This window comes from Onychostoma macrolepis, chromosome 24 (genome assembly GCF_012432095.1).
Source record: "Onychostoma macrolepis isolate SWU-2019 chromosome 24, ASM1243209v1, whole genome shotgun sequence".
In the NCBI taxonomy this organism is placed as follows: domain Eukaryota; kingdom Metazoa; phylum Chordata; class Actinopteri; order Cypriniformes; family Cyprinidae; genus Onychostoma; species Onychostoma macrolepis.
Window position 1 is genome coordinate 27035356 of NC_081178.1, and position 26193 is coordinate 27061548.

At 36.6% G+C, this 26193-nt stretch overlaps 2 protein-coding genes and 1 long non-coding RNA gene across 4 annotated transcripts in view; 1 reads left to right on the forward strand and 2 right to left on the reverse strand.

Annotated features, from left to right (window-relative positions):
• The window catches only part of reck (reversion-inducing-cysteine-rich protein with kazal motifs), a 56530-nt gene extending 43438 nt beyond the window's left edge, over positions 1-13092 (reverse strand). Inside the window, exon 1 of one of the 2 annotated variants that reach the window (XM_058765757.1) lies at positions 12901-13092. In XM_058765757.1, the coding sequence (XP_058621740.1) occupies positions 12901-12955 (55 nt within the window). In that variant the 5' untranslated portion in view covers positions 12956-13092. Of the gene's footprint in view, positions 1-8044; positions 8854-12900 lie in introns of those variants that run through there. The other variant, XM_058765756.1, reaches the window with a different exon arrangement.
• LOC131533428 (uncharacterized) lies at positions 9453-11720 on the forward strand. The gene is made up of 5 exons (XR_009269106.1): positions 9453-9722; positions 10458-10492; positions 10577-10651; positions 10780-10802; positions 11357-11720. It is a non-coding gene; the product is annotated as an uncharacterized LOC131533428 (long non-coding RNA).
• Positions 13093-14760: 1668 nt separating the features above from the next.
• Positions 14761-26193, reverse strand: part of col15a1a (collagen, type XV, alpha 1a) — a 74015-nt gene continuing 62582 nt past the window's right edge. Inside the window, 8 exon segments of the mRNA XM_058765596.1 lie at positions 14761-15492; positions 17124-17233; positions 18291-18488; positions 20089-20151; positions 20289-20339; positions 20408-20533; positions 21959-22026; positions 22262-22406. Of these exon segments, the coding sequence (XP_058621579.1) occupies positions 15234-15492; positions 17124-17233; positions 18291-18488; positions 20089-20151; positions 20289-20339; positions 20408-20533; positions 21959-22026; positions 22262-22406 (1020 nt within the window). The 3' untranslated portion in view covers positions 14761-15233.

Genomic DNA, 26193 nt, shown 5'->3' on the forward strand with positions numbered 1-26193 from the left:
AATTTCAGTAACTCTATGAATAGGACATCAAAATGGTTTTAAATTGTCAAACTTTTTACCGTTTTACTGTGTTAAAACATTCATAAACATTATAAATGGACTTGATGAAAAACATCCTTTTATACAAGAAAAGTTTTGAGGTGAAAGAATCCATCTTTCAAGGTGAAGGTCAACAGCAGCGTTACTGTAGTAAGATCTATAGTATAGAGTCGCTGTTCCTGTGGCCGTTGATTCTCACTTCAGAGTCTGTTATGCAATTACTTCAACAATGCCTATTGTTACAAATCACTGGCGTGAACATCCAGATGAAGTCACAGACCAGCAGCAAAGAGGCCAAAATCTGCATCACACTGACTGAAAGCAGGAGACCTGGACAAGCTGGAAAAACCAACAGTGAGCCGGAGCAACAAAAGGCTGAGCGACAGAGGCGGTGCGGGCGAATGCTAATCCTGTCACGCTGTAAAGAAGCATGCGCCGTCACACAGAGACACACAATAGAGCTCACACACACTCGCCGAGATACACGGCCTCCAGCAGAGCGCTTAACACAGTCTGACCAGAGGAGCCTTCACGAACTGTGCATCAGCCGACCACGGTTTCAAATAACTTCCTATTCATCTGTGAATCCTGAAAAATCAAATGTGTCACGGTTTCCACAAAAATATTGTGCAGCACGACTGTTTTCAACATTGATAATAAATCAGCATATTAGAATGATTTCTGAAGATCATGTGACACTGAAGACTGCAGTAATGATGCTGAAAATACAGCTGCATCACAGAAATATATTACAGTTTAACACATATTCACACAGAAAACTGCTGTTTGAAATTACAATTTCTTTCAGAAACATGAAAAATCTTACCGATCCCATATATTCATTATTTCTTTAAATATATTTTAGAATATAAAAATAACTACTCTCATACTTATTAATAGAAAACTGCAAATAAGTAAATAAAAAATAATATTAGAGCAGCCCTTTGACCCATTGTGTGAATAAATCTCGTAAAATATCAGATAATTTGAGATTTTTATGACGAGGCATTAGATTGGAAAGTGTCATGTGGTGCAACTCCCCAAAAACATAATGATATATAATTTATTTCATGATATTAATTAAAAAAAATACCATTACATGACTTTTTACTTAATAGCTATACCACATTACATTAAATATAAAACGTTTGGCAAAACCATATGAAATGAACTTAAATGACACACAGCAGATTTCTTGGCACGCGTGTTTTAAACTAGATCTTGAAGATGTTTTTATGGTTGTGGGCACTCTTATTTGTCACAGGCCAAAAATGAAAATATCCCGTGGCTTCCTCTTTCTAAAATCAGCATGGGTGGTGAGCACCATGTCCACACACACACACACACACACACACACACACTAAAGCTCGGCCTCTCCCTGTGCGATCCCTCAGCACACACACGGCTCCTGTGATGCCCACATGGCGAGCAGTTATCAATCAGGTCCTCCTGACGCGTGCCGTCTTCATCATGAATGGGACATCTGCCGCAGCAGAGCCTCTGTTGGCAGGCGTTTATAGAGACACTTCCACAGAACGACTCTCTACAGAAGATCTGAAGCGCTGGCAGATAACACTGATTAACACAGAACCAGCAACAACAGCATTCACTGCAGACTGATCAGAGGGCTGAAAACTGACAGAAGAAATCAAATATTACAATTTCAAGATGAAGTTCATTTAGTTTCCTCCGAGAAAATGTTAGAGTGTTGTAAGTTGCTTTGGAAAAAAGGATCTAATTAGCAATTAGTAAATCATTTGCATATTGTAGGTAGTTTTACGCTATCATTTGATTTGCTGCTCAACAAACATTTCTGATTATTATCAATGTTGAACACAGTCGTGCTGCACAATATTTTTGTGGAAACCGTGATGCATTTTATTTTTCAGGATTCACAGATGAATAAAAAGTAAAAAAAAAAAACAGCATTTAATCTATTGTAACATTATAAATGTCTTGACTGTCGCTTTTGATCAATTTAATGCGTCCTTGATGAAGTATTAATTTCTTTTTTTTTTTTTTTTAATTCTGACCCCAAACTTTGAACGGCAGTAAAAGTTATAAGATGCCTTCCATTTATTATTATTTTTTTCATGTATGTTTTATTTAAAATAAATAAATGTATGTTTCCAAACTCAGATGCTGCATCCGTCCGCACAGAAAACTGTGTGCATTTCTGCTGGAATAAAGTCCTTCACTGAAGGCCTTAAAGTAAAGAATCAAAATGATTAATGTTGAAAATATGGAATGTATGTGTTTGAGCGAGTGAATTATTCATTTCTCTTCCATTGCCAAAGCGCTCCCTTCACTTGTATAAACGGCACACTAGCGATGCGACGCGTGATGCTGTCCTTGGGCCGCGTTCAAGTAGCATCGAACCCCACTGGACACATGTTATGAGCTTATATTAAATTATGTAACCACAACATTTGGGCTTCCATTGCATTCAACGGCTCATTTCTGACAGAAACCGACTCACAGCGAACGCATGAGCGTCGACCTGACCTTCCTTCAAAGCATCAGACACCCAGGGCTGCGAAATGAGACTGAGATAGAATTCTACGGCTCCTGTTCCACTAATGATTCTTTGAGAACTTTTAATGAAATCATGAGACAACTTCAATAATCAATCGAACAATTCTTGCAAAAGGTGGGTTTACGTAGATTTTAATAGATTTCTTTTAGAGGTGGCATGAATACAATCTAATAACTGGCTTATATATTAAGCATCTGTACTAAACAAACAAAATGCGCTAACATTTTATTCATTATTATTTATAAAATACTACTGACAAGTGTTTGATTCACTAAAAAGAACCAACTCATTAAAGTAGTTTGTTTTGTAATCAACATGTACTGGTTGAGCTCTGTGTGTTCAATTCATTTAAAAGAACCAAATCTTTAGAGTCATTAATAGAACTACACTGGTTGTACGCTGTGTATTTGATTCACTGAACACAACCAACTCAATAGAGTCGTTCTTCCTATAATGGATTGCGTTCTGTGAGTTTGATTCACTAAAAAGAACCGATACATTAGATCCATTTGTTTGGGATTCGAACTAATACTGATACTAAACCACTGGTTGAGCTCTGTGTGACTGATTCACTTAAAAGATCCAAATCTTTAGAGTCATTAGTTCTGTAATCGAAATGCACTCGTTCTGTTTCACACTGCGGATTCAGATTAATGCTGTCAGCGCTGAATAAGTATTGCAAGAAATATTTTCAGTCTAATGGAACCATGCATCACAGTCTGACTAAAACACTTCTATTCCAGATGTCACTTCAACTTCTGAGTAAAATCCTGAAAAACCACAGTGTGTTTGTGCAGTTTGACTTCCCAGCTTTCTCTTGGCGGAGTGTGAGGATGGAGTTCATCTCAAACACACCAAGCGTCCAAATGTGCTGCTTATTTTCCAGCAAGAGAAACACAGGGTTCGGCTTCAGACGCAGACGAGCGCGAGGATGTTTACTCCTCAACCAAACCGTAAATGAAAGCTCTGAACTCTCACTGTTTGCTGCAGCACGGAGGAATTTCTGAGGCGAACCTAAAACAGCCGCGCTTCACTTCCTGGAGGAGCTTCTGAGCTCAAAGCTTGTTTTCTTTCACAGCCGAAGTTTGAGGAAACCTCCGCGTCTGTCCAGTGAAGAGACCTTCTGCTTCCCTCGTCACCCTTTGCCCCGTCTTTACCATTTAAGAGCTCGTAGCAGTACAATGTTGAATGGCGGCTGATTCTGCTCTGTTTTTCTGCATTCCTGCGTGTCAGGCTCCGAGAGAATAATGCCCGCGGGTCAAAGGTCACTTCCTGTGCATTAATAACCCAGCGGTTTGACATCAGCAAGAACAGACTGACCAAGAGAGAAACCAGGAGGATGAAATGTAAGATATCCAACAGTTTCATCATTTCAGCTGATATGAAGAGCTAAGGCAATTGCAAAGCCAAAGCTGTTTTGAGCAAGTATTTGTCCGGCGTGTGACTTTCTCTCGGAGCGGTCAGCCAGCAGAGTGATCCATCTGTTAAAGAACGCTCAGAATCACTTCCAGAAACCACTGCATTGTATAATGCACAAAACAACGCCAAAAGGATCACGAGGTTGTCAAGAAGAACGTTTGACGATGATTGAGCTGCTTGCAATGTCCAGTTTGTGGTGAGTAAGAGGTTTTTACAGCATGCAACAGTCTTAAACTGGAGACAAAACCAGAAGAAGAAAAAAAAGCAGAGCTCTGGAAGATAAACAGACCGAGCAAATGTCAATTACTGATTTGGCAGAAATTAATGGGAATTATTTCAAGATGCATTAAAAAAAAAACACTGAAAGAAACTGCAGTACAGATGCTGAAGTATGGAATTAACCAAGCAGCGCACTTCCAAAATAACTCTGTGAAACTCATCTGAACAAATGGTCAGATGCACTTCCATTTGGATCATCTCACACCATGCTGGAAAATTTGTGGAGTACATGCAAACCAAATATTAAGACATTCATGTTTATTTTAAAATTCTTTTTTTTCTCAAATTGTTATGCTGATAACATCATTGGTAATAAAAATGCTTGCATTCAATTAGAAAAAAAAGAAAACACAACAATAACACCAAAAAGATTTTGGTTGTTGTAGCCAAACTGCAAAAAAAAAAAATTAATAAAAAATTAATAAAACATTTTCAAATCAAAGGGTTCTTTTTATAAATAAAGGTTTTTGATTGAAAGTTTAGTAAAGATTTCAAAAACACCTGATAAGAATAAACACGCTTCATGAAGACATATGGGAGCCATCAATTAAACAGCTCTCTGGAACGCCACTAACAGATGAATTTACTATAGCGTGAAGATATTTACTATGCAGTTGTTCTCCACTGCAATCAGCTTTTCTCCCTGGACTCAGTATTTTAGAATATAGAATATGTTCTGAATGTTCATAATGACATGAAAGTGCCAGATGGCTTTAAAGGACATGAAAGGCATGCGGGCCGTACACTGTACACATGTCCGGCAGATACACGCATGTCTGCAATCAGAAGCAAAGCACGTGAGGCTGGATCGCGCTCAACAGATGTCACACCATCGGCTCTTCAAACCCAATAACAAGACATCAAACGCCACAGAAAATGGAGTGAGCGCAGTCCACGCAGACCCAGTGTAGAAATAAACGAGTGCATGAGCCGTAATGGCTCGCACATGTTTAGGTGGAGAGGTGTTGGTTTTGCTCAGTCTCAGCGGATCATGCAAAACTGTCACGAGAATGAGTCTGAAAACACGCAACACAAACCTTGGAATGAAGAGAGTCAAAGAAACAGAATGAAAACTGCATGTAGAATCAGTGCTGGGGGGGGGGGGCGCGAGTTACGTAATCAGATTACTTTTTTTAAAGTAACTAGTAAAGTAACACATTACTTTTTAATTTAGAAGGAAATATCTGAGTTACTTTTTCAAATAATTAACAGCAGTACTGTACTGAGTGACGGCTCTGGTGTTGAGAGAAATCAGGAGTAAGAACATGATCTTACTGTAGTTCTAGACTAAATATCAACATTATTTATCATCTCACCTGCACTAAACACATTCAGCGTTCCTCACAATCAATGAACTCAGAATATTATACAAACCTGCAATGTTTAAATACGTTAAATAAGACAAATATACTTTATGTATTTAATCTCATTTTACTGACCTTCGATGATCCAATTCAACCATACTAATAACAAAAAATGACATATTTGAGTTTTATTTGAGTTATTGCTGAATAGAGTTGATCTTTCTTCTCCTGCGTCGTATTCTTCATGTGATTAGTTTGAGCGGCGTCTCTACTGTACAGACGTGAATCTACATCTCCTTCAGTCCGAGCCGCATTCACTTCACTTTTGTTCTGAAAGGGCTTTTACTTTTGTACAAGAAGAACTTTCTATATTAAAAACAAACAAGCAAGCCCTGCCCAGATTTACAAAGTAACATAACGCATTAATTTCCATTAAAAGTAGCTAAGCAACATAATTAGTTTCTTTTTTAGAGAGTAACGCAATATTGTAATGCATTACTGTTAAAAGAACTTCCCCCAACACTGTGTAGAATTTCATTAAAAACTATGAAGAAGGTGAAACAAAGAAGAACCAAACTTGAAATACTAAAAAACACTGTAGTCTTAAGATTGCAGACATTCCTTAAATCATACTATACGGATGACATTGATTTTAAGCATGACTTTGATTTTCAGCGACGTCTGCCACCTCAGTTTTTCCTCTTCTTGTCCTGAGCTGTACTTGAGGAGTCTAAATTGGTTGCAGATGTTTGTGTAGAAAAAAAAAAAGAAAAAAGCTTCAAATAGGTACAATGTGAGCGGCTGCTTGATCTGGATGTGATTGGCTCAAGGCAGCGTTTGGAGGAAACACAGCTTTATAAGTGTGCTGTGAGAGCAGAACTGACCCGGCCGCGCTGGACAACAGTAAATAAAGCTCAGAGGGTTAACAGCCAACTTATCTAACGCTACAGCATGCCTTCCGTGTGTTTCAGACTCAGAGCAGTCACAGCAGTTATTTACTGAAGAATCCCGAGCACACACACACACACACCTTGTGGGGACTCTCCATAGGCGTAATGGGTTTTCTACTGTACAGACCGTATATTCTATTGTCCTGCACATAAACCTACCCCTTACAGGAGACTACAGGCATTTTTAGATTTTCAAAAACTCCATTCTGTGTGATTTATCAGCTTGTTTCCCCGTGACACGAGTCCCGATGAGTCTGTGTGTGTTCAGGTTTAAGTCCCCACCTGAACAGAAAAACAGGTACACACACACACACACACACACACACACACACACACTTCAAAGCACTTCGGCATCCAGATGTAAGCTTGACTTTGTTTGACACTAATAGAATAGAACATGAAAGAATTGACTAAGTTTTATAAACAACATCAAAACTTTGCCAGGGGGAAATTTTATTTTGTGTTTAACTTTTTTTTTTTTTCAATGCAAAACATCATGGCAACAAGATTCTGACACCTACAGCAAATGGCAGCCTTGAACCAAAACAACAAATGTTTCCAACACCTTCATGACACTTTAACACTTTCATGATTAACATTAACACTACATCACCTCACAAGAGTCTCAGTAATCTCTAACAATCACACATTAACTGAAAGCACTTTAGTTCCCAGAGTGCATTGTGGTATACACAATTATGCATTTGCTATTTTCTGGTTTATTTTCGAAAATTAATTACAATAAAGGACAATATTGCCTTTCTAAGTTATGATCAAAATTAGGAGTCAACTATAATGCGAAACTTGTTTTCTTAAAAGTGCTAAATTAAATTAAAGTAAATGTAATCACTAGAATTGTGACTTTAAACGATTATCCCACGATGCAACACAATATGTTCATTGTTCATAGTAATTTGTTGTCATTATGACGTTACTGTAGCATTTTGTAAATCCCCGGCATTATACAGTGACTCTTTCTGTAGCCTAATGCGTGTTTATGAATTATAAATAAAGTGATTATGAAGGGTTACTCTAATAGTATAGTCCTCCTGACTGAGCACGAGCTCTCATTCACACGCGAGCAGAGACTGCTAGAAACACATTTATTCACATCTTACTCTCAATATGCATCATATCTGAAGCTATGACTTCCGATCGCAATATGCCAGCGTGAATAACGCATTCATAAACTGCCACTCAGTGAAGTTACGGGAATATAACGGTACAGTCCGACCACATACACAGATCATCACGATAGACTCAATCATATTTATTATGCATCATAACACAAATCACAATTCAATCATTCTGATGCACCGGGTTTAGAATAACGGTGCAGAATCAACAAGTCCAAATTTGCGATTATGTTGTTAAAATGTCGCTATTGGCCGTTGTTTATAGCAGCTGAGCTTTTACCGCGTATAATGGGTGAAAACGGTGTTTTACCGGATAAAACCAGCCGATTACTGACATTGAAACAACTAGAAGCAGAAGCGGAGAAGTAAAAGCGGACTTACCCTGAGTGTAAACGAAGGCGTAGAAGTTGCAGGAGAGAAGCAAAATGATTATCTCAAAACACACATACATCTTATTGAAATCCTAAAGTGCATGGTGGACTCAGACGCAAACGAGACTCGAGCTCCATGAGAGCATCTGTGCTAGCGGGAGCGCAGGAGAGCACAGGCCGCTCAGGAGACGCGGAGCGCGGCGCGGGGCTCTGAGCATGTGCGGCGGAGCCTGGAGGAGGAAGAGGAGGGCTGGGGAACTAACGGAGCCATGAGAAACCACCGCACTTATACCGTTATGTGCCCGAGGGGTGGGAGAGGAGAGGAGAGGGGGACGGACACACGAGCAGGAGGGGAAAAAAGAAAAACAGCCTTACAAAACTTACAAAAAAAGATCTGACATGGATTATTGTGCGCGTCCACAGTCAGCACAGCACAGCTGGGGCGGTTCCTTTGGAAATGCAACGCAGATTACAAGTTTGGCTACCCTATTCACAATTTAATATCGTGTAACTATTTCAATTGCTTTATTAAAGTAATGCAACTGATTACTTTTCTAATGTTTTCAACTGTTAATTATTTTCAAACATGTAAAGCATGCAGGTTAACCTTACAGTAGAAGTCAACACTGATTACTGTCAGACTTTACAATCTTTCATCACAGATTACAATACATTTCATTTCAAAGCACAGCCACCACAAAATCAGACTTTAGCACCCCTTTTTACTTTGAGATCATTCTGGGGTTAAATACAGATTTAAAATCATAGCAAGTAGTTTAATAGCTATGATACTGTTTTTGAAATCAAATCTTTGCAGCTATGACTGGCATCTAACAATGCCTCGGAAAACGAAAAATCTTTGAAAATAAAGCATATACATTTAACCCAAATAGGAAATAAAACAGTTATGGGGTAAGCATGTGTCCTAAACTGTCTCGTGTTTTAGAGCAGTCACTGCAATTTATGAAAGAAATCAATTAGATCTGTACTGTGTGTGTGTGTGTGTGTGTGTGTGTGCGCGCATGTGTCTGTCTATGTGTGTGTGTGTGTGTGTGTGTGTGGAAATATTCAGATGTAACCCCATTTGTAATCACTGACATCTTCATTAAGTAACTAATTTAATTACACGTTTTTTTTCTCAGTAACTGTAATTACAATTACATTTGTTTTGTAATTAAATTACGTAATTCCATTACATGTAACTATTTACTCCCCAACATGCATTACAGTTAGAAAAACATATTTGCTTAGAGAGAAAAATATTACAAAAAAAGATAAGACTGAGACAGAGTGGTAGACAGATAAACAGATAGATGTGGATGTGAAGTGTTCTACGGTGAGTAACGCATTACAAGTAACACAAGTTATGTAATCAGATTACTTTTTTCAAATAACTAGTTAAGTAACACACTGTAAAATCTAACAAACGTGCTAACTCAATTCTTTTTGTTGACTTTACTTAAAGTGCTATTGTTTGTTTACCTTACTGTTGTAGATCTATTAAATCTTACTATTTGTGCTAAAAGTCCAAGTTACTCAAATGTCCCTAGTTAAGGGTACATGATTTGTTTGAGTGCTGTGCAAGCCATGTGACCACTGACATCATCAGGGTTTGGACTGAGAAGACCTCGGCTGATAAACAATACAACTGGGGTCTGTACCATGAAGCCGGATTAGCTGCTGGCCAGGTAAGTTTCAGTTTAGCTTGCGCCAAAGCTTTTAGCTGCGTTATATGATATTAAAGTCAAAGTTAATGCATTAATGCAGGTGTTTTGTTGAATAAAGTGTCAATACACATTTAGTTATGTCGTCCATGTCGCGCCAGGTAAACATATCCGCACAGTGAGTGATGAGCACCGATGAATGGAGATTAAAGATCGGCACGTGCTTGATTGATGCTTTAAAAGTGCGCGGAAAGAAGCTGAGCTCGACACTCGCGCGACGGATCTCTGTGCGCGCGCGCTGATGCCTGGCAGCATTCAAGTTCAGAAATGTGTTCTGGTTCGCGGCATTTGAATGAAATGAAATAAACACATGTGAAATACTAATCTTTCTTAGTATTCACATACACACAGTCGGTTATGTCTAAAATGAACGTGAACAGTTAGGAGAAAAACAGATGTGGATCAGTAGGCTATATTAGATTCTTTCTTCTTAAAGTGACAGCAGCCTAAATAAACCTGCTGTGGTATGTTATTAATGTTAATCAAACAAAAGATAAACAGAAAATGACTCTTTAATGAATGACTGCCCTTTACTAAATAACTGGTGTAGCTTCAAAAGACTCTATTTCATGGAGTATTCTTTGAATATATATATATATATGTGTGTGTGTGTGTGTGTGTGTCATTTTAATGTTTTGTTTATCTATGCTTTTGTTTCCTTCAATCCAGTTAATAATTGCTATCCTTGTCTTTCTTTAGGAAAGACGGTTTGGAGATGTTATCACATCACAAAAGTCAGTCCTTACAGTCTTTTAGATATATTTATGGTCAGTTAGGTTTTATCTGCTGTTGTTTTTACCTGCATCATCATATTACAGACCCATGCCTGCTGGATTAATGTGCATTTGAGGAGATACGAAAGGTGATTCCAAAGCAATACGTACATATATGAGGTTAGTTTCTTTAATATAATACAAAGTGCATGAGTGAAAATTATGCTAAAGATATTGATCATTAATGTGTTTTTTGTTGTTCTACAACTAATCACAGTTTTTTCCTCTAAATCTCTTCATCCTGGCAGGAAAAACAGACAGCTTGGAGAAGGTATGTGATGACTTTGCTTGGCAGAAAAGGATGTTATAAAGGGATACTCTTCCTAAAAATCTAAATTATCTGATCATTTATTCATTCTGATACTGTCCCAGATGTATAGGACTTTTTTCTTCAGATAAACACTATCTAAAGATTTTTAGAAAAATAATCCATCTATGTGAGACCATATAATGCTAGAGGAAGGGACCCTTGAAGTTAATGCTTCAAAAACGAGGGAGATGTTGTGAAGCTGTCTTTAGTAGATGTTTATTCCTCCACTGAGCTCATATGAATTACTGTCACAGTTGCTGTGCGTGTAAAGCATCAAATATGGACTCACAGAGATTGATTATTTTTCTAAATATCGTTATTTATCAGAAGAAAGAAATATACATGGAGGTTAGCATCAGGGTGATAAATGATAAGAGAATTTTAATTTTTAGAAGAACTACCTCATTAAATTAAATGGATTGTCAGCAAATTAAAAACAATAAACAAGACATTCTTTCCACATACAGAATAACATGGAATCTCGTATTATATACCCTTATCTCCCCTCTTGTCAGGAGACTGAGGTTGCTCTTCAACACGCTGCGGTTCTCCGTGGCATTCCGGTCCTGCTTGCTCATGTTTTCTCTTGATTCAGCTATTGTGTTTACCTGATGACACAAGCTGACATTGCAATACATGTCAAAGGAGTTAGACAGTATGAGCAAATGTTTTTGTTATATGCAAGTTAAAGTATATTGAGTGTGCGTTCTTTTTATTGTTTTAATGTGCTCCGGGAATATTCTTCTTCTCAAATGCTCTTTTGTTGGTTTTGATTGCTTCTGTTGTCCTCGTTTGTACGTCACTTTGGATAAAAGCGTCTGCTAAATGACTGAATGTAAATGTACAACTTTTAACATTTAATTTGGGATGTTTTTCTGATTCAAGCATTGTTAATGAACAACTATTACAAATTACCATGTTGATTTACATTTGTTTTCTGCATTTTGAACAATAAATGTTTTGAAATGTGAATGGAGAGCTATGCGTGTTTTTTTTAAACTATGTATAGCTATTCTCAGTGTTCCTCAGATCACAGATTCAATTAAGTTTACTAAACTTAAATATCTTAAGTAAATAGGACTTAAAATAAGGAATACTTTTAATATATTAGTAAATAAGACTTAAATTACACTTAATTGAATTAAGTTAAGATTACTTAATTCCATTGTGCCTTAATTCAATTAAGTAAACTTAAATTACTTTTTAATTTAAAAGAAAATATCAGAGTTACTTTTTCAAATAAATAATGCGTTACTTTGTTTTGTCATGTATTGATTGACAGCTCTGACATCATCTCTTCCTTTACAGTTGCCAAAAATATAACTTAATTTAAAATAAAGGTGACAAAGTAATGTGAAAAGCTGCTTTGCAAAACAAGTAACTAACACAATTAGTTATTTTTTATGGAGTAAAGCAATATTGTGATGCATTACTAGCTTTCCCAACACTGCTATTCTAGTGCAAGCTGGTATGTGGATCTGAATGCTGGGCATTTGCTCAAAAACACATGAGAAACAAAACAACAGAAATAACAGGAATCAGAACAGGCGCTCTAAGATACATATCAGAAATCTGTGGTTTGTGGCATCTGTGTATGATTCACGTGACCTGCTCCTCAGGCCATCACATCAGAACAGACGGCCACTGTTTCCCCAAACACATCCTCCAGCTGCACTGATTCACAACCTGCCACTGTCAAATAAAAACCATCAGAAATATGCAAAGATATGCAAGAGGAACAGATCCTATCTATGGCTCTGGAGGTGAATGCAGCGTTATATTAAAGAAGCCATGGCTGAGCTCTGATTGTGTTTCTATGGCACGTGCTGCTGGGATATAGCTGCTGTCTGTGCTCTGATGGGGATTCACATCACTGTTTATCATGGTAATGACAGCCTGTTGAGGCCAGACATAGCTTGAGATAATTACAGTAGGTGTTCCAAGCTAAACTAAAACTGGAGACTGTAATGACTTTTTCTGGCAAATCAGAGTATTTAATGAGTTACTTTATAAGTTGATTGCCGGAGCTGCCCTGCGCAGGGCTGTAATTAATACTCACAATGGAAATGTTGGTCTTTGTTGTGGCATTGAGCCTGAAACAGATGAAAGAGCATCAGGAAGCAGCGCTGATTCTCCAATGTGCTTCACACATGCGCAGCTAGAGCTCGGCCACGTGATGTTTATCCTCAGCGAACATAACCTTCATTACACTAATGAGCCGATCACAGAGCTGGACTGACACACAGCTGACCACTCACACACTTGAGACGATTCCAGAATCCTCCCTGCACATTAAAGCTTCCGCTAAAGGAAATAGTCCGTTACATTGTACAAAACAATCATAGACAAAAACTGCTACAATATGACAGTTATATTAATACTGAAGTCCTCCGAGGTCATTTTCACTACAAACGATAACTGAGATGCATTTTGGTGAAAGCGTGGAGTCTGCGGTGTGATGTGAAAGTAGTTCCGGCTTCAGTGAAAGAGCGGACTGATACACAGCTTTGCTCCAAATTTTGTGGCATTCAAAAATGATGTAAATATTGTATTTAAATTCTTAAAAGTAGCTGAAAAAGGAAAATTGCTTATTATTAACACCCATCAGGTATTCCAGAGAATATTTTACTTTTCTACTCAATAGCATGACTGTGGAAAGCAATAATATTAATATTAAAATAGAACATAAATATAAAATGTACTGTCCTGAGAGAGAGACAGAGTTTCTGGACAATTTTTGTCATCAAGCAAATTTATATCTTCTACATTGTTTCTGGAATTTCTGCTGCAAGAACTATTTTGGCAACAAATATGTTTAAAGTGATCAATTATTTCAAGAGCTATAAATGAATAAAATAAAAGTTAGAGCAATAGTATGACTGGCATGGAAGTAATGTCTTGTAATTGTTTTTGGAGCATAATAAAAACTAAACTAATAGTAAAAGTGTATTATAAAGTATAAAATGAGTCTATGGATGCTGTTTTGTTACAATAAATAATGAGAAATGTGCATTTCAAATAAAAAGCTAAAAAGATCCGTGATAACTTCAAACTGATGTGAAGCCGGGACATGTGCAATAAATTCATATTAAAAGCTGAGAACTCTTAAAGTCACTGTTTACATGATTTTTTCCACAACATTCCACTGAGAGGAGAAACAGGAGAGCTGTTGGTAAATGATGTGCTGCGGCTGATGTAATGCTGTGTTACTGCCAGTCTGAGGGTGGCAAACCTCACCGAGTCCAGAAAAACAACCCAACTCATGCCAGCTCAGAGAGAGAGAGAGAGAGAGACACTCAGAGAGACTCAGAGAGAGAGAGAGACACTCAGAGAGAGAGAGAGACACTCAGAGAGAGAGACACTCAGAGAGACTCAGAGAGAGAGAGAGAGGTGCAAACTCTCCGTTCAGGTTCCCACTGACCACACAACATTCCCCTTCTGCTTAACCACAGGCCAGTCTTTCTGAATAAACAGCACAATACGGGACCCTGCAGCACAGAAGCAGTCATAAGCAGCACAGCTATATTTGTAGCAATAACCAACAATACATTGTATGGGTCAAAATTATCCATTTTTCTTTTATGCCAAAAATCATTAGGATATTAAGTAAAGATCATGTTCCATGAAGATATTTAGTGAATTTCCTACCGTAAATATATCAAAACTTCATTTTTGATTAGTAATATGCATTGCTAAGAACTTAATTTGGACAACTTTAAAGGTGATTTTCTCAATATTGTGATTTTTTTGCACCCTCAGATTCCAGATTTTCAAATAGTTGTATCTCAGACAAATATTGTCTGATCCTAACAAACCATACATCAATGGAAAGATTATTATTATTATTTTTAAATACCCTTATGACTGGTTTTGTGGACCAGGGTTACATATGAAAATAATAAGTACTTAAAAGATCAAATTTGGAAAAAAATGTTTTATTCAATAGACAAACACTGCTTCAGTTGACTTGCTTTAAAAAATCTATAAAAATGTGATTTGATGCTGATCTGATCTCGTAATCAGACAGATTGTGAACTCAGTGAAATGGATGCAGTATCCAAAAATTAAAAAAAAATTGCATAATTAATTCAAACAGTTAAATTACATATTTATCCATACTCAATTTTGAATGATGTGCGGTCACTGTATAAATAAAACACTGAAATTAAATTAAATACAAACAGAATAAGAAACAAATAAATGACGTGATCAAAAAGACTTTGTTTTTTGGAAAATCAACAACAAAAATACAATATGAAAATTACAGTGCATCCAAATGAGATAAAGAGAGCCGATCTCCATCGCTGGGAATCGGCCAGCACACTTTACATTCGAGAGCGCCGGCTTCGGCTGTGTGAAAGTTCATGTGGACCAAGCCTGAGACGGATTGCTTCAGTATCTGTGCGGCCATCTTCTGTGGCGCTCCTGTGCCGTGTGCAGCTCCCGCAGGCTCTGGCGCTCGTGGCTGGTCTCGATGCACAGGACGATGAAGCGGTTGGAGCAGCTGCGTGTCTGCTGGTTCAGTAAGCCGCTGTAGAGGAACGACGCTTGACCGGTGATGGCCATATCAGCCGCTCGCCACGACTCACAGTTCAGAGCGGACAGACGCTTGCCTCTCTCTGAAGAGCCGTGCCACACCGCCTTCTGAGGCCTGAAACACACACACACACACACACACACACACACATGAGCCGAGGCACTCAATGTTCAACAAATGACTTTTCTATTCATCTGTGAATCCAGAAAAATAAAATGCATCACAGTTTCCGCAAAAAATATTGTGCAGCACGACTGTTTTCAACATTGATAATAATCAGAAATGTTTGTTGAGCAGCAAATCAGCATATTATTATGATTTCTGAAGATCATGTGACACTGAAGACTGCAGTTATGATGCTGAAAATACAGCTGCATCACAGAAATAAATTACAGTTTAACACATATTCACACAGAAAACAGCTGTTTTACACTGTAATAATATTTTACTGTAATAAGTCAAATAAGTTTGCTGTTTGAATTGTACTGGACATATGATTTGTCTAATAAAGCAGTAATCACAAAAGTGACCCTCAATTCTGCGTCAGAAGATCATTCATACAAATTCACCAAAGCATCATAAAGTTATGAACCGCCACGAGACGGTGTGGACCAAACCAGACATCATTACAGCATCTGACCTCCAGCTCCACAAACCCTCTGAACGACTGAAGCTTCCAGGAACATTAACATCAGGTTAACAATGCATAATAACGGTTTAATAATGATGTTCTCAAAGCATTCGCAGAAACACATTATTTATACATCGTTCCTGGAATCTTTTTTTTTAAACGTTACTTGTTTCAGAATGCTCAAAGAACATTAAAAAGTAACATTTCCACGGTGCTAATGAATCATTTTTAAATAATCATTTTTTCACTGATAAAAATAAGACAAAACATTATTAAAACGTAAACAGAAAATGATGTTAATCGTGTGGATTATGCACAGAGCGTGTGTGGAGCGCATGTGAATGTGAATTCTTATTTCTAATCTGATCTAATTTTAGGATAAAGACATGTTATATGTCACAGCAGTTAAACCTGCGTCTGCATTTCATGTTCAAACCTTACAGTCATTCACACTAACAGCTTAATAGATGGTTTCTCCAGAAATATACAACGAGTTTGGACGTTTTAGAGAAATCCTTAATGAATAACAATGTTATTAAACCTGACTAAATCAGTCGACTAAAATTAAGCTGAAATATGACTAAAACTAAATCAAAACTGCTGTCAAAATGAACGCTTTCCCATAATAATAAAAGCAATAAATGAGGTTTTAGTCTTTAAAACATGCAAGTGACTGGATGTTTTGAACACTTGTGAAGGCTTTACGACACACCGTCTCTTCTGCTCCCTGCATTCACACAGAAACTCTCCTGAAACGCCAAAGACATCCACAAACCTCACAAACAAGCTTAAAACGGCTACTCGCTGACCACAATTACTGCTCCACTGCCTCGGCCTCGGCCCAGGATATATTTACCGGCCTGGAGTATAAATACACATAAACACAGAACCAAAAATAAAAGACACGGGTGGAGAAATATGAAAGCCAGAGTCGTCTGGATTGTGGTCAGCATCGGCCGCTGAACTTCTGCAGATCTTCACCAGAGTCTGAGCAGTTCATGAGGAAGAAGCACAGGACTGAACGCAGACATTTGTGCAATCTTTGCCTAAAACGTGCTTAACACGAATCAAGGAGTCTGTAAAGCGTGTGATTGGATCAGGGAGCAGTACTCACCAGAAGGGGTCGCTCATCACGTCTCGGCCGTCGAAGGAGTACAGCGGGACGCCGGGAGGCAGGAGATGGCTGGAGAAGATGCTGTCCCAGTTCTTGAACAGGACCTCACCCTGCAGACAGAGACATGAGACTCTTAAAGAGACGCTTCACTCACAGCTTCCCTTCTCTCACGACTCGGGCTTCAAAGCTTTCAAAGACACAAGAACAGTATGATTTGATGGCTTTGTGTGCAGATCGACACACACACTAGTGTTCAGTGTTTCTGAAAGAGTCTCTTCTGCTCACTGAGGCTGCATTTATTTGATCAAAAATACAGTAAAAACAGTGAAATAATATTAGGATTTAAAACAGCTGTTTTCTATGTGAATATGTGTTAAGCTGTAATGTATTTCTGTGACGCAGCTGTATTTTCAGCATCATTACTGCAGTCTTCAGCGTCACATGATCTTCAGAAATCATTCTAATATGCTGATTTGCTGCTCAACAAACATTTCTGATTATTATCAATGTTGAAAACAGTCGTGCTGCATAATATTTTTGTGGAAACTGTGATGCATTTTATTTTTCAGGATTCACAGATGAATAGAAAGTTCAAAAGAGCAGCATTTATTTGAAATAGAAATCATTTGTCACATTATAAATGTCTTTACTGACACTTTTGATCAATTTAATGCATCCTTGATGAATGAATTATACATTTCTCTTTTATGCCAAAAATCATTAGGATATTAAGTAAAGATCATGTTCCATGAAGATATTTAGTGAATTTCCTACCGTAAATATATCAAAACTTCATTATTGATTAGTAATATGCATTGCTGAGAACTTCATTTGGACAACTTTAAAGGTGATTTTCTCAATATTTAGATGTTTTTGCACCCTCAGATTCCAGATTTTCAAATAGTTGTATCTCAGACAAATATCGTCCGATCCTAACAAACCATACATCAATGGAAAGATTATTTATTCAGCTTTCAGATGATGTATAAATCTCAATTTTGAAAAATGGACCGGTTTTGTGCTCCAGGCTCTATTCACACAGCATCAGATGAAAACACATTCACTGTTGAGCACAGGCCTTAAATCTCCAGGCAAGAACCAGAGACGAAGAAACGTCACAGCGTTCCGGAGTGATTTATTAGTAAGAATGACAGAAAGCCGCTTTACCCTCAGGTTGACGATCGGCATGTTTGTTCGGTACATGGGCTGCATGATGTCAATCAGGTCCTGTAGGTGGTGTGAGAGGAAGGCCTTGTAATCGTCTCTGATGCCCATGGCTTGAGCTTGAGTCCTGCAGAGGTTATTGACCGAGTGGATGGAGCCCAGGTTTCCCGTCAGCGGCGTGTTGAGAGCCACCAACCTCAGCTGAGAAACACAGGAGAAGCACACGCGTGTCAGCGCATTCACTCAGAGCCAGACGCCGGCGTCTCGTTACATGAGAGTCAATGAAGGCAATTCATGTTAAGAAAAATTCTCTCGTGTTGAATATAGGACAGTCAAAGTTAACACAAAAGCATTAATACAATCTCACAAAAATAAATAAAACACAGGTTCTATCGGACCCTATAAATCACCCCCAGGTCATTCAAGGGTTCAGATCTGTGGTTTTTCTGTTATTCGTAGTGCATCTGTCATTGTGTCTCACATAATCAATCAATCAATCAATCGGTGTTTCAACCTAAAGAAAGACATCAAATAAGACTGCTTATGATTAATATATCACTTAACATTCACCTCAGGAAAGTCATCCAGGGCTCACAGCTGCTGCGCTACAGAAAACACTAGACATGAACTTATTTACTGTTCATTTTACAAGCATGTTTGAATAAATCTGACACGAAGACCAGTTTTTATGGAAACTACCTTATGTGGTGTTATTATATTATTATATGTGAGCATAAACAGTAGTTGGGGCTCTGCTGTTAATTATAACCTCTAATATAGTAATGAGAGGGTTCCCTGAATAGTTTGCAGTATTAGTTGGGAGAGATTTTCTTTCTTTAGTAAACCAAACTATTGTCATCGGCAGACATCGTCCTGAAAGATCGCATCGGCGGAGGAACTGAGAATAATATAAACGCTTCAGCACACACACACACACACACACACACACACACACACACACACACACCATAATTTAGTCTAAAACAGGAGCTCTGGACGCCGCAGTGAAAAAAAAAGTTAAGGCATATTTTCCACACTGTTTTCAGTAAATATTATTTTAATTTAAATGCACCAATATACTATATGATATATATTTTTAGATATTTGAATATTTAATATTTCTCATATATATATATACACATTATATATTAACAATATACATTATATTTAATATTGTTTATACAGTGTATACACATTTTGTAGCCAAAGTGTCCAAAAATGATTATAAATAAATAGTTGTAGCAAAAAAAATACTTTTTGGGGAAAATGTATATAAATGAATTATTTCTGTATATATTTACTAAAATATGTTAATATATTATATATTTAATAATACACTACTGTTTAAAGTAAAACACTTACTGTTTTGGAGTCAGGAAGATTGTTTTTAAAGAAGTTGATTATTTTATTCAGCAGGGATGCATTAAATTGATCAAAAGTAACAGTAAAGACATTTCTAATGATCACAACAATAAATAACATTTGAACATATATTCACATAGAAAACAGCTATTTTAAATTGTCAAAATATTTCACAATATAACTACTGAACGCTGATGACCAAATGAATTATTGAATCAACAATGTTGTTTATACTTCCAAAATAATCACGGTAAATATAAGTGTTGTTGTGAATATTCAATATATTGTCCAGCCCTCATTTAAACACAGACTAAAGAGAAAAGCCAAAACCCATCATCTGCTCAGAATGAAGACGCAGTGTAACCGGAGTAACTGATCCGTCTCAGCTCCGAGTGTCAAAATATACTGTTGTGTAAATGCATTGATTCCAGAGGCTTACCGCGCGTCCGGTGTGTATTCTGTGTGTGTGACGGAGCTGCGTGCTCAGCATCAGCGGCTCAGCCTGCAGCGAACACACAAACACAAACAGCCACGCTGTAAACGAGTGCCGCCACACTTCAGACGCTCACTTTTTCCACATTAACACAGTTTTGTGTCCAATATAATGTGTTGAATAAGATGTAAAACTGCAGTCCTTACATCATCCTGTGAGAGGACGGGGGACGAATACATCTCGATCAGCCCGCCGAGCTGCGGAACAAACACCTCATCAATCTGTGAAAAACTCAACGCAAGCTGTGAAATATTCAGAGAGTTACCTGAACCTCTCTCCAGCCTCCTGGAACCTTTATATAGAGTTTACTAGAGTCAGTAACGAAAGACAGCGTCCCGTCCTCCACCACAGACGACTGTCTCATGATCTGCAGACTCGCGTATCTCCTGACCTGCAGGAACACAGCCATTAATACAGTCAAATAAAAACACCATGGAACACAACATGATATATAACGTATTATGCTGCTCTTTCCATATAACAGAAGCTGACAGCGTTGACTGAAACAAGTAAAATGCTCATGTTTGTGAATTATGGTGAAGATCAATGTAAATGTGTTTCACACACTTCAGTGCTGTTCGTTCTGCTGGTCAACACGGTCAATTCACACGACCTATGATCATTTAATCTTTCATCCTGACTGGATTTCACAATACATGGAAACCTGATGAACAATGTTAACTGTGATCGTGTCTTAACCCTCGTAATGCATTCAAAATCTCAAACTGTTTTCATATTCCAGGTTCGTTTAGAGCCAAAAAAAATCATTATTTTATAAAACTTTCATAACTTATTGTATTGTACCTGATTAGCAGCTTCTCATTAAGTGAATGTGAATGTGGAAAAAAAAATTTAAAAATCAGTTTTTTTGTATTACTGCATTTATCACTTTTTTGTTAATTAAAAAAAAATTATTTGAAAATTCAAATCACACATTAAAAAAAAATATATAAATATAAATATATATATATATTTTTTTTAAATGTGTGATTTGAATTTTCAAATAATATATATAATATATATAAAAATCACACCCCAAAAAATTTACCTATCCAAAATATATATAGGCCTACATGAAATTACTGAAATTTTATTTTAATACATCATTGGATTAAATTTATAGTAATATATTATCTGAGAATTATCAGTATTAACCTCATTGGAATAAATGGAATTTAATTACATTCCTTCAAATTAATACCTAATGATTAATATTATTATGATTAATAAATGAATACCTCATGATTGTTCAAAAACATTTCACATTTATAAAACCTACATATTTACTTCTAACAAAACAACATAGATATTACTCTAAAAAAAAACAAAAAAAAATTGCACACAAAAAAATAAGTTTTACTTCCATAAATTCACTTTCAGATGGCAAAAGTGATAACATTTTTTCAGTGGTTATACCTCTTAAAAAAATAATTGTTAAAATCTAGAATTTATTCAGAATACATGAATAATAAATGAATAAAATAATTCATTCATGAATGTGTATTTGGAGGGTTTTATTCTCTTACTAAAAACTATGCTTTTTTAGAAATGATGCATCTCTTCCAGGTTAAAATGGCCCTGAATGCTTTATGAGAGTAACGCAGGGTTACGTTTCCAAGCAGTGCATCTTTCTGAATGAAACTGAGCACGAGCTCCACCCTGTTTGATCAGGTTCTTCAGCTATGAACATCTCAGGAAATCCTACAAGAAGAAATATGACTGTATTCTGAAACCTGAGCTCATTTACCTCTCGAGCGGAGCGACATGAAAGCCACTGACTGAGTGATCAGACTGTTAGTGTAGTGTTTGGACTCACGGCGCTGGAGGCCTCAGCGGCTCGTCCCGGGGGCCCGGGGGGTCCAGGAGGGCCGGGGATCATCACGCCTGAAACAACATGAACTCTGAGCGTCTACGCATATCAAAAGTGTGACAGCAGCAGAAGCGTTTGCCTTCATCACGGTGAGATGAAGAGCTGTGGGGACGCTCAATGGGAGGAGCGTCCATCATAACCTTACATTCACACAAACAAACACGTGAACCTCCTGACCTTCAGAGACCTGGACCGGGCTGAAGATGAGGGAAAATACAAGACTTTTGAAACGCCAAAGGTTTTTCATACCAGATCCATGTTGTCCAGGAGGTCCGGGAGGTCCTGGTAGTCCAGGAGGTCCAGCAACACCGGTTCTCCCGAAACCTGGTGCACCAGGGGGTCCTCGTGGTCCTGGATGACCAGGTGGTCCAACGATAGATTCTCCTTTAGCTCCCTGCTCACAAAACCAACATTATTAGACATCTCACAGCATTACACATGACAGCCGTCCATCTGGACTGTTTCTCAAAAACACCGGACCTGCTAATATTAAAGGAACAGGTCATCCAATAATGATCATAGTTATTCAAAACTTACTTTCAACAATAACAGCATGTGGTTTTAAATAAGCCAGTAAACAATGCTTTGAAAACTAAATCAAAAATCGATATGATTTTTTTTTTGGCAAATTAGTCTTAAAAAAAAAAACACAAGAAAATGCATACTATATCATAATCTACAATTATCTATTACCAGTGATATTTTAGTATCATTGAGATACTTTTATAGTTTTTTATTAATATTTTCAATCATTTTTTAGTTTTATATTTTCTTTTTTAATTTTAATTTTAAATGTTTAGTAATTGTTATTTTTGTTAATTTTTTTGTTTTTATATGTATAAAAACAAAAAATTAACAAAAATAACAAAATTACTAAATATTTAATATGTATATATATATATATATATATATATATATATATATATATATATATAGTAATATTTTTCATTTCAGTTTCAGTTATTTTAATACATCAAGTTAAACTAAATTAAAATTAGAGAAGTTTTACTTGGCAACTAGCAGAAATATATATATATATTTTTTTATATTTTATTTTATTTCAAGTAATAATTTTTGTTTTAAAACGCTTTAATGCTTGTTTTTGCTTGGAGAATGTCCTGTGACAGCTGATAAACTAGCTGATTTATCACGTGTTATATTCTAATTGCGATCTAAGTGTGAAAGTGAACTGAAGTAAACGATCTCAGTAATTATCCTCAGAGTGATTTGCAGTTTATTGTGCTTCATTTGTTAGTGTGATGTTTCTCATCTCTGAATCAAGGCTATTACCCTTCGAGCGGAGAAGTCATGTGCAAATCATCACGCCAATTAATCCATGACGGCAAATTTCAAATAAAACACCTTAAATCATGTAGAAAGATCAAAAACGCTTTGAGTGTGAGAGACGAGAACAAACAGAGAGACAGCGAGAAGTGTGAGGAGAAATCAAGAAAATAAGGAAAAGAACAGGACAGAAATGAGAATGAGAGAGAGAGAGAGAGAGAGCAGAAAAATAACAAGATATGAAGCCATACAGCTTGATATATGAAACAACATAATCAGTTGGGGTTTATTGAGCTAATGTATATGTTAAAATCTTTACATATTTTGGTTATTTGAATCATATTTGATCATCAGGCTTTTATAGCTCATATATATGGAGCGAATTTTGTGCCAATATTCATCAAACAAATCCAGCATTTTGCAAATAAACACAATCTGCTTTGCAAAGAAAACTCGTCTTTCAAACAAACGCAAACCGATTTGCAAATACAAAACTATTTGAGAGAAAATGCAGAGGTATGGACAAATATGTATTGTGTGTTACAACTGTGAGACTCATTTGCCATTTTATGACGAAATGTGACTTGATTTTCTCACGTGTCCAAACAGATTTTCTCACAAATGCAATCCAAAAACAGCAGATGGCACTGTTGGTCAATTTACGCTAGTCTCTCGGGACCCAAAACACCTTTTCAGGGAATACAGCAGACCAACATGAGTGGGAAACAGGTGAGTTTCTGTCTTACTATATCTATAATTAACCATTTAGCCTAGGTGTTTTCACAAAGCGTCCCCACTACAAAGTTAGTGAAATTCACAATAAGTGCTGTAAAGTTGTTAACATGATTGTTTAGTTCAAAAATCAGTAGTGACATGGCTAAACATTTAAGTAGTTAGTCTTTCCTTATAAAAAACTGATCCATTCTCTTTACCTCTTATCCTCTGTTGGATTGCAGGATATAGAATATATAGGCTACATATGTTGATACAATTGTTTAACATTCAAAACAATGCAGGGGTATAACAATAAATTGTCACAATATATAGTAATTTTAAAATGCAAATGTATTATGGATAGCGACAATATTGTGTACCAAAAATGAAAGCTTAGACAATTTAATTTAGTATCAGATATAGTAATATCACCCAAGAGGTCATTAATTATTAACAAAAAAAACTGGAAAAAAAATCATTATTTAGTGCAATATCTAAAACTTTTAAATGTTATAACACTGTGCAATCATTTGTGTCAAAAATAATTATGTAATTTTGCAGCTTATTCACTCTTGTCATGTGAATTGGGGAGAAGGATCAAGTTCACGCTGATATAATACTAAATTCAGCGTTTTAATAAACATTGGTTTACCAGTATTTCAGAATGCTTTTAACAATGGAATGATTAGAAAATAATCTTTGGGGTTGAAGGCACGTTTTCATGATGACCACGAAAATAACTACAAATACAGATACGAGTATTGCATAGTTTTAAACTGCAAAGGTTCTACTTTTATTTGTGTATAGTCTTAATAACAACAGAACAATGTGCTTTTGTAAAATAAAGAAAACAAACAGGGTGCGTTCTCTGCCGTCTCTGGGAATTTTCTTCACTGGCACATTAATAAAACAACCTGAATCTCAGTGAAAATATGCCTCACATACATGATACATATATGTATAGAAAGCTTGACATCTCTACTGTTAAATAAACAAATTCAAATTGAAAACAAATATTCTCTGATTAGGCCTATATAATCTGTATGAAAGTAAGGAGAGGGACAGTTTCTCCTGTAATGTGATCCCGCCTCACACTGAGCGCTCTGATCGCATGTTAATGATCTGAGATCAACCAGATAAACATGTAGATGCCCTGAAAAATGGCATCAAAATGTCAAGCTTCATCATAGAATTTAGCCTACTTTCTTTTTTTGTGCGTTGGATGATGGCACGCTACACAGGTGAAGACACACTCTGGACAACGAGGACTCTTCTCGGAGTGACTCAGATGACGAACGTTTGCATTTTGAAGAGCCACTAATATAATTCCTGACAGTAGACTTCATGAGTTAAAATGTTGCTTGGCCATATATAAAAAGCTACATATTTTGAGTTGGGCTTTTCCAAACAAGCTATTGTCAGACTAAAATCTTCCAGTATTCAGAGTAAAATAAAAAAATGTTGTACAAGGCATGTATATAAACTACTGTATGCTATATATAAACATAAATATGATAATAAACTATGATATCCCTTACGAAAATTAAAGTTGGTTTTACTATAGTAAAAGTGTGGTAACCATCTTTTTTTTTTTTTTGCAGGTTACCATTTCTGTAATGGCAGCTTTTCTGCAAATACCATGGTATTTATTTAGTAAAACCATGGTTAATTTTCGAAAGGGATATCGATGTTTAGATAATATTTCGGTACATTTATATAGTTGAATCACAATAAAGCTCATCTGAACTTAAACTAGTTTGATTATAGTAGCCTATTTGTAATTAGTTTAGCCTACTCCTTTCAGTAGGTTGTCTATGTGTAGTTTTATACTTGTTTAAACTTTTACTGCAGAGGTAGCTTACACCATTTCTCTCCACTGTAGGCTACGTCACATCATATATAGCAGAATGACAATAAATCTTACTTGACCTAATGTAAAAATAAAATTCATTTTTGGTACACAGTTGTCGCTATCCAAAATACATCTGCATTTTAGTATTACAATATATTGTGACAATTTATTGTTATACCCCTGCATTGTTTTGAATGTTGAACAATTGTATCAACATATGTAGCCTATATATTCTATATCCTGCGATCAACAGAGGATAAGAGGTACAGAGAATGGATCAGTTTTTATAGAGAAAGACTGCCTACTTAAATGTTTAACCATGTCACTACTG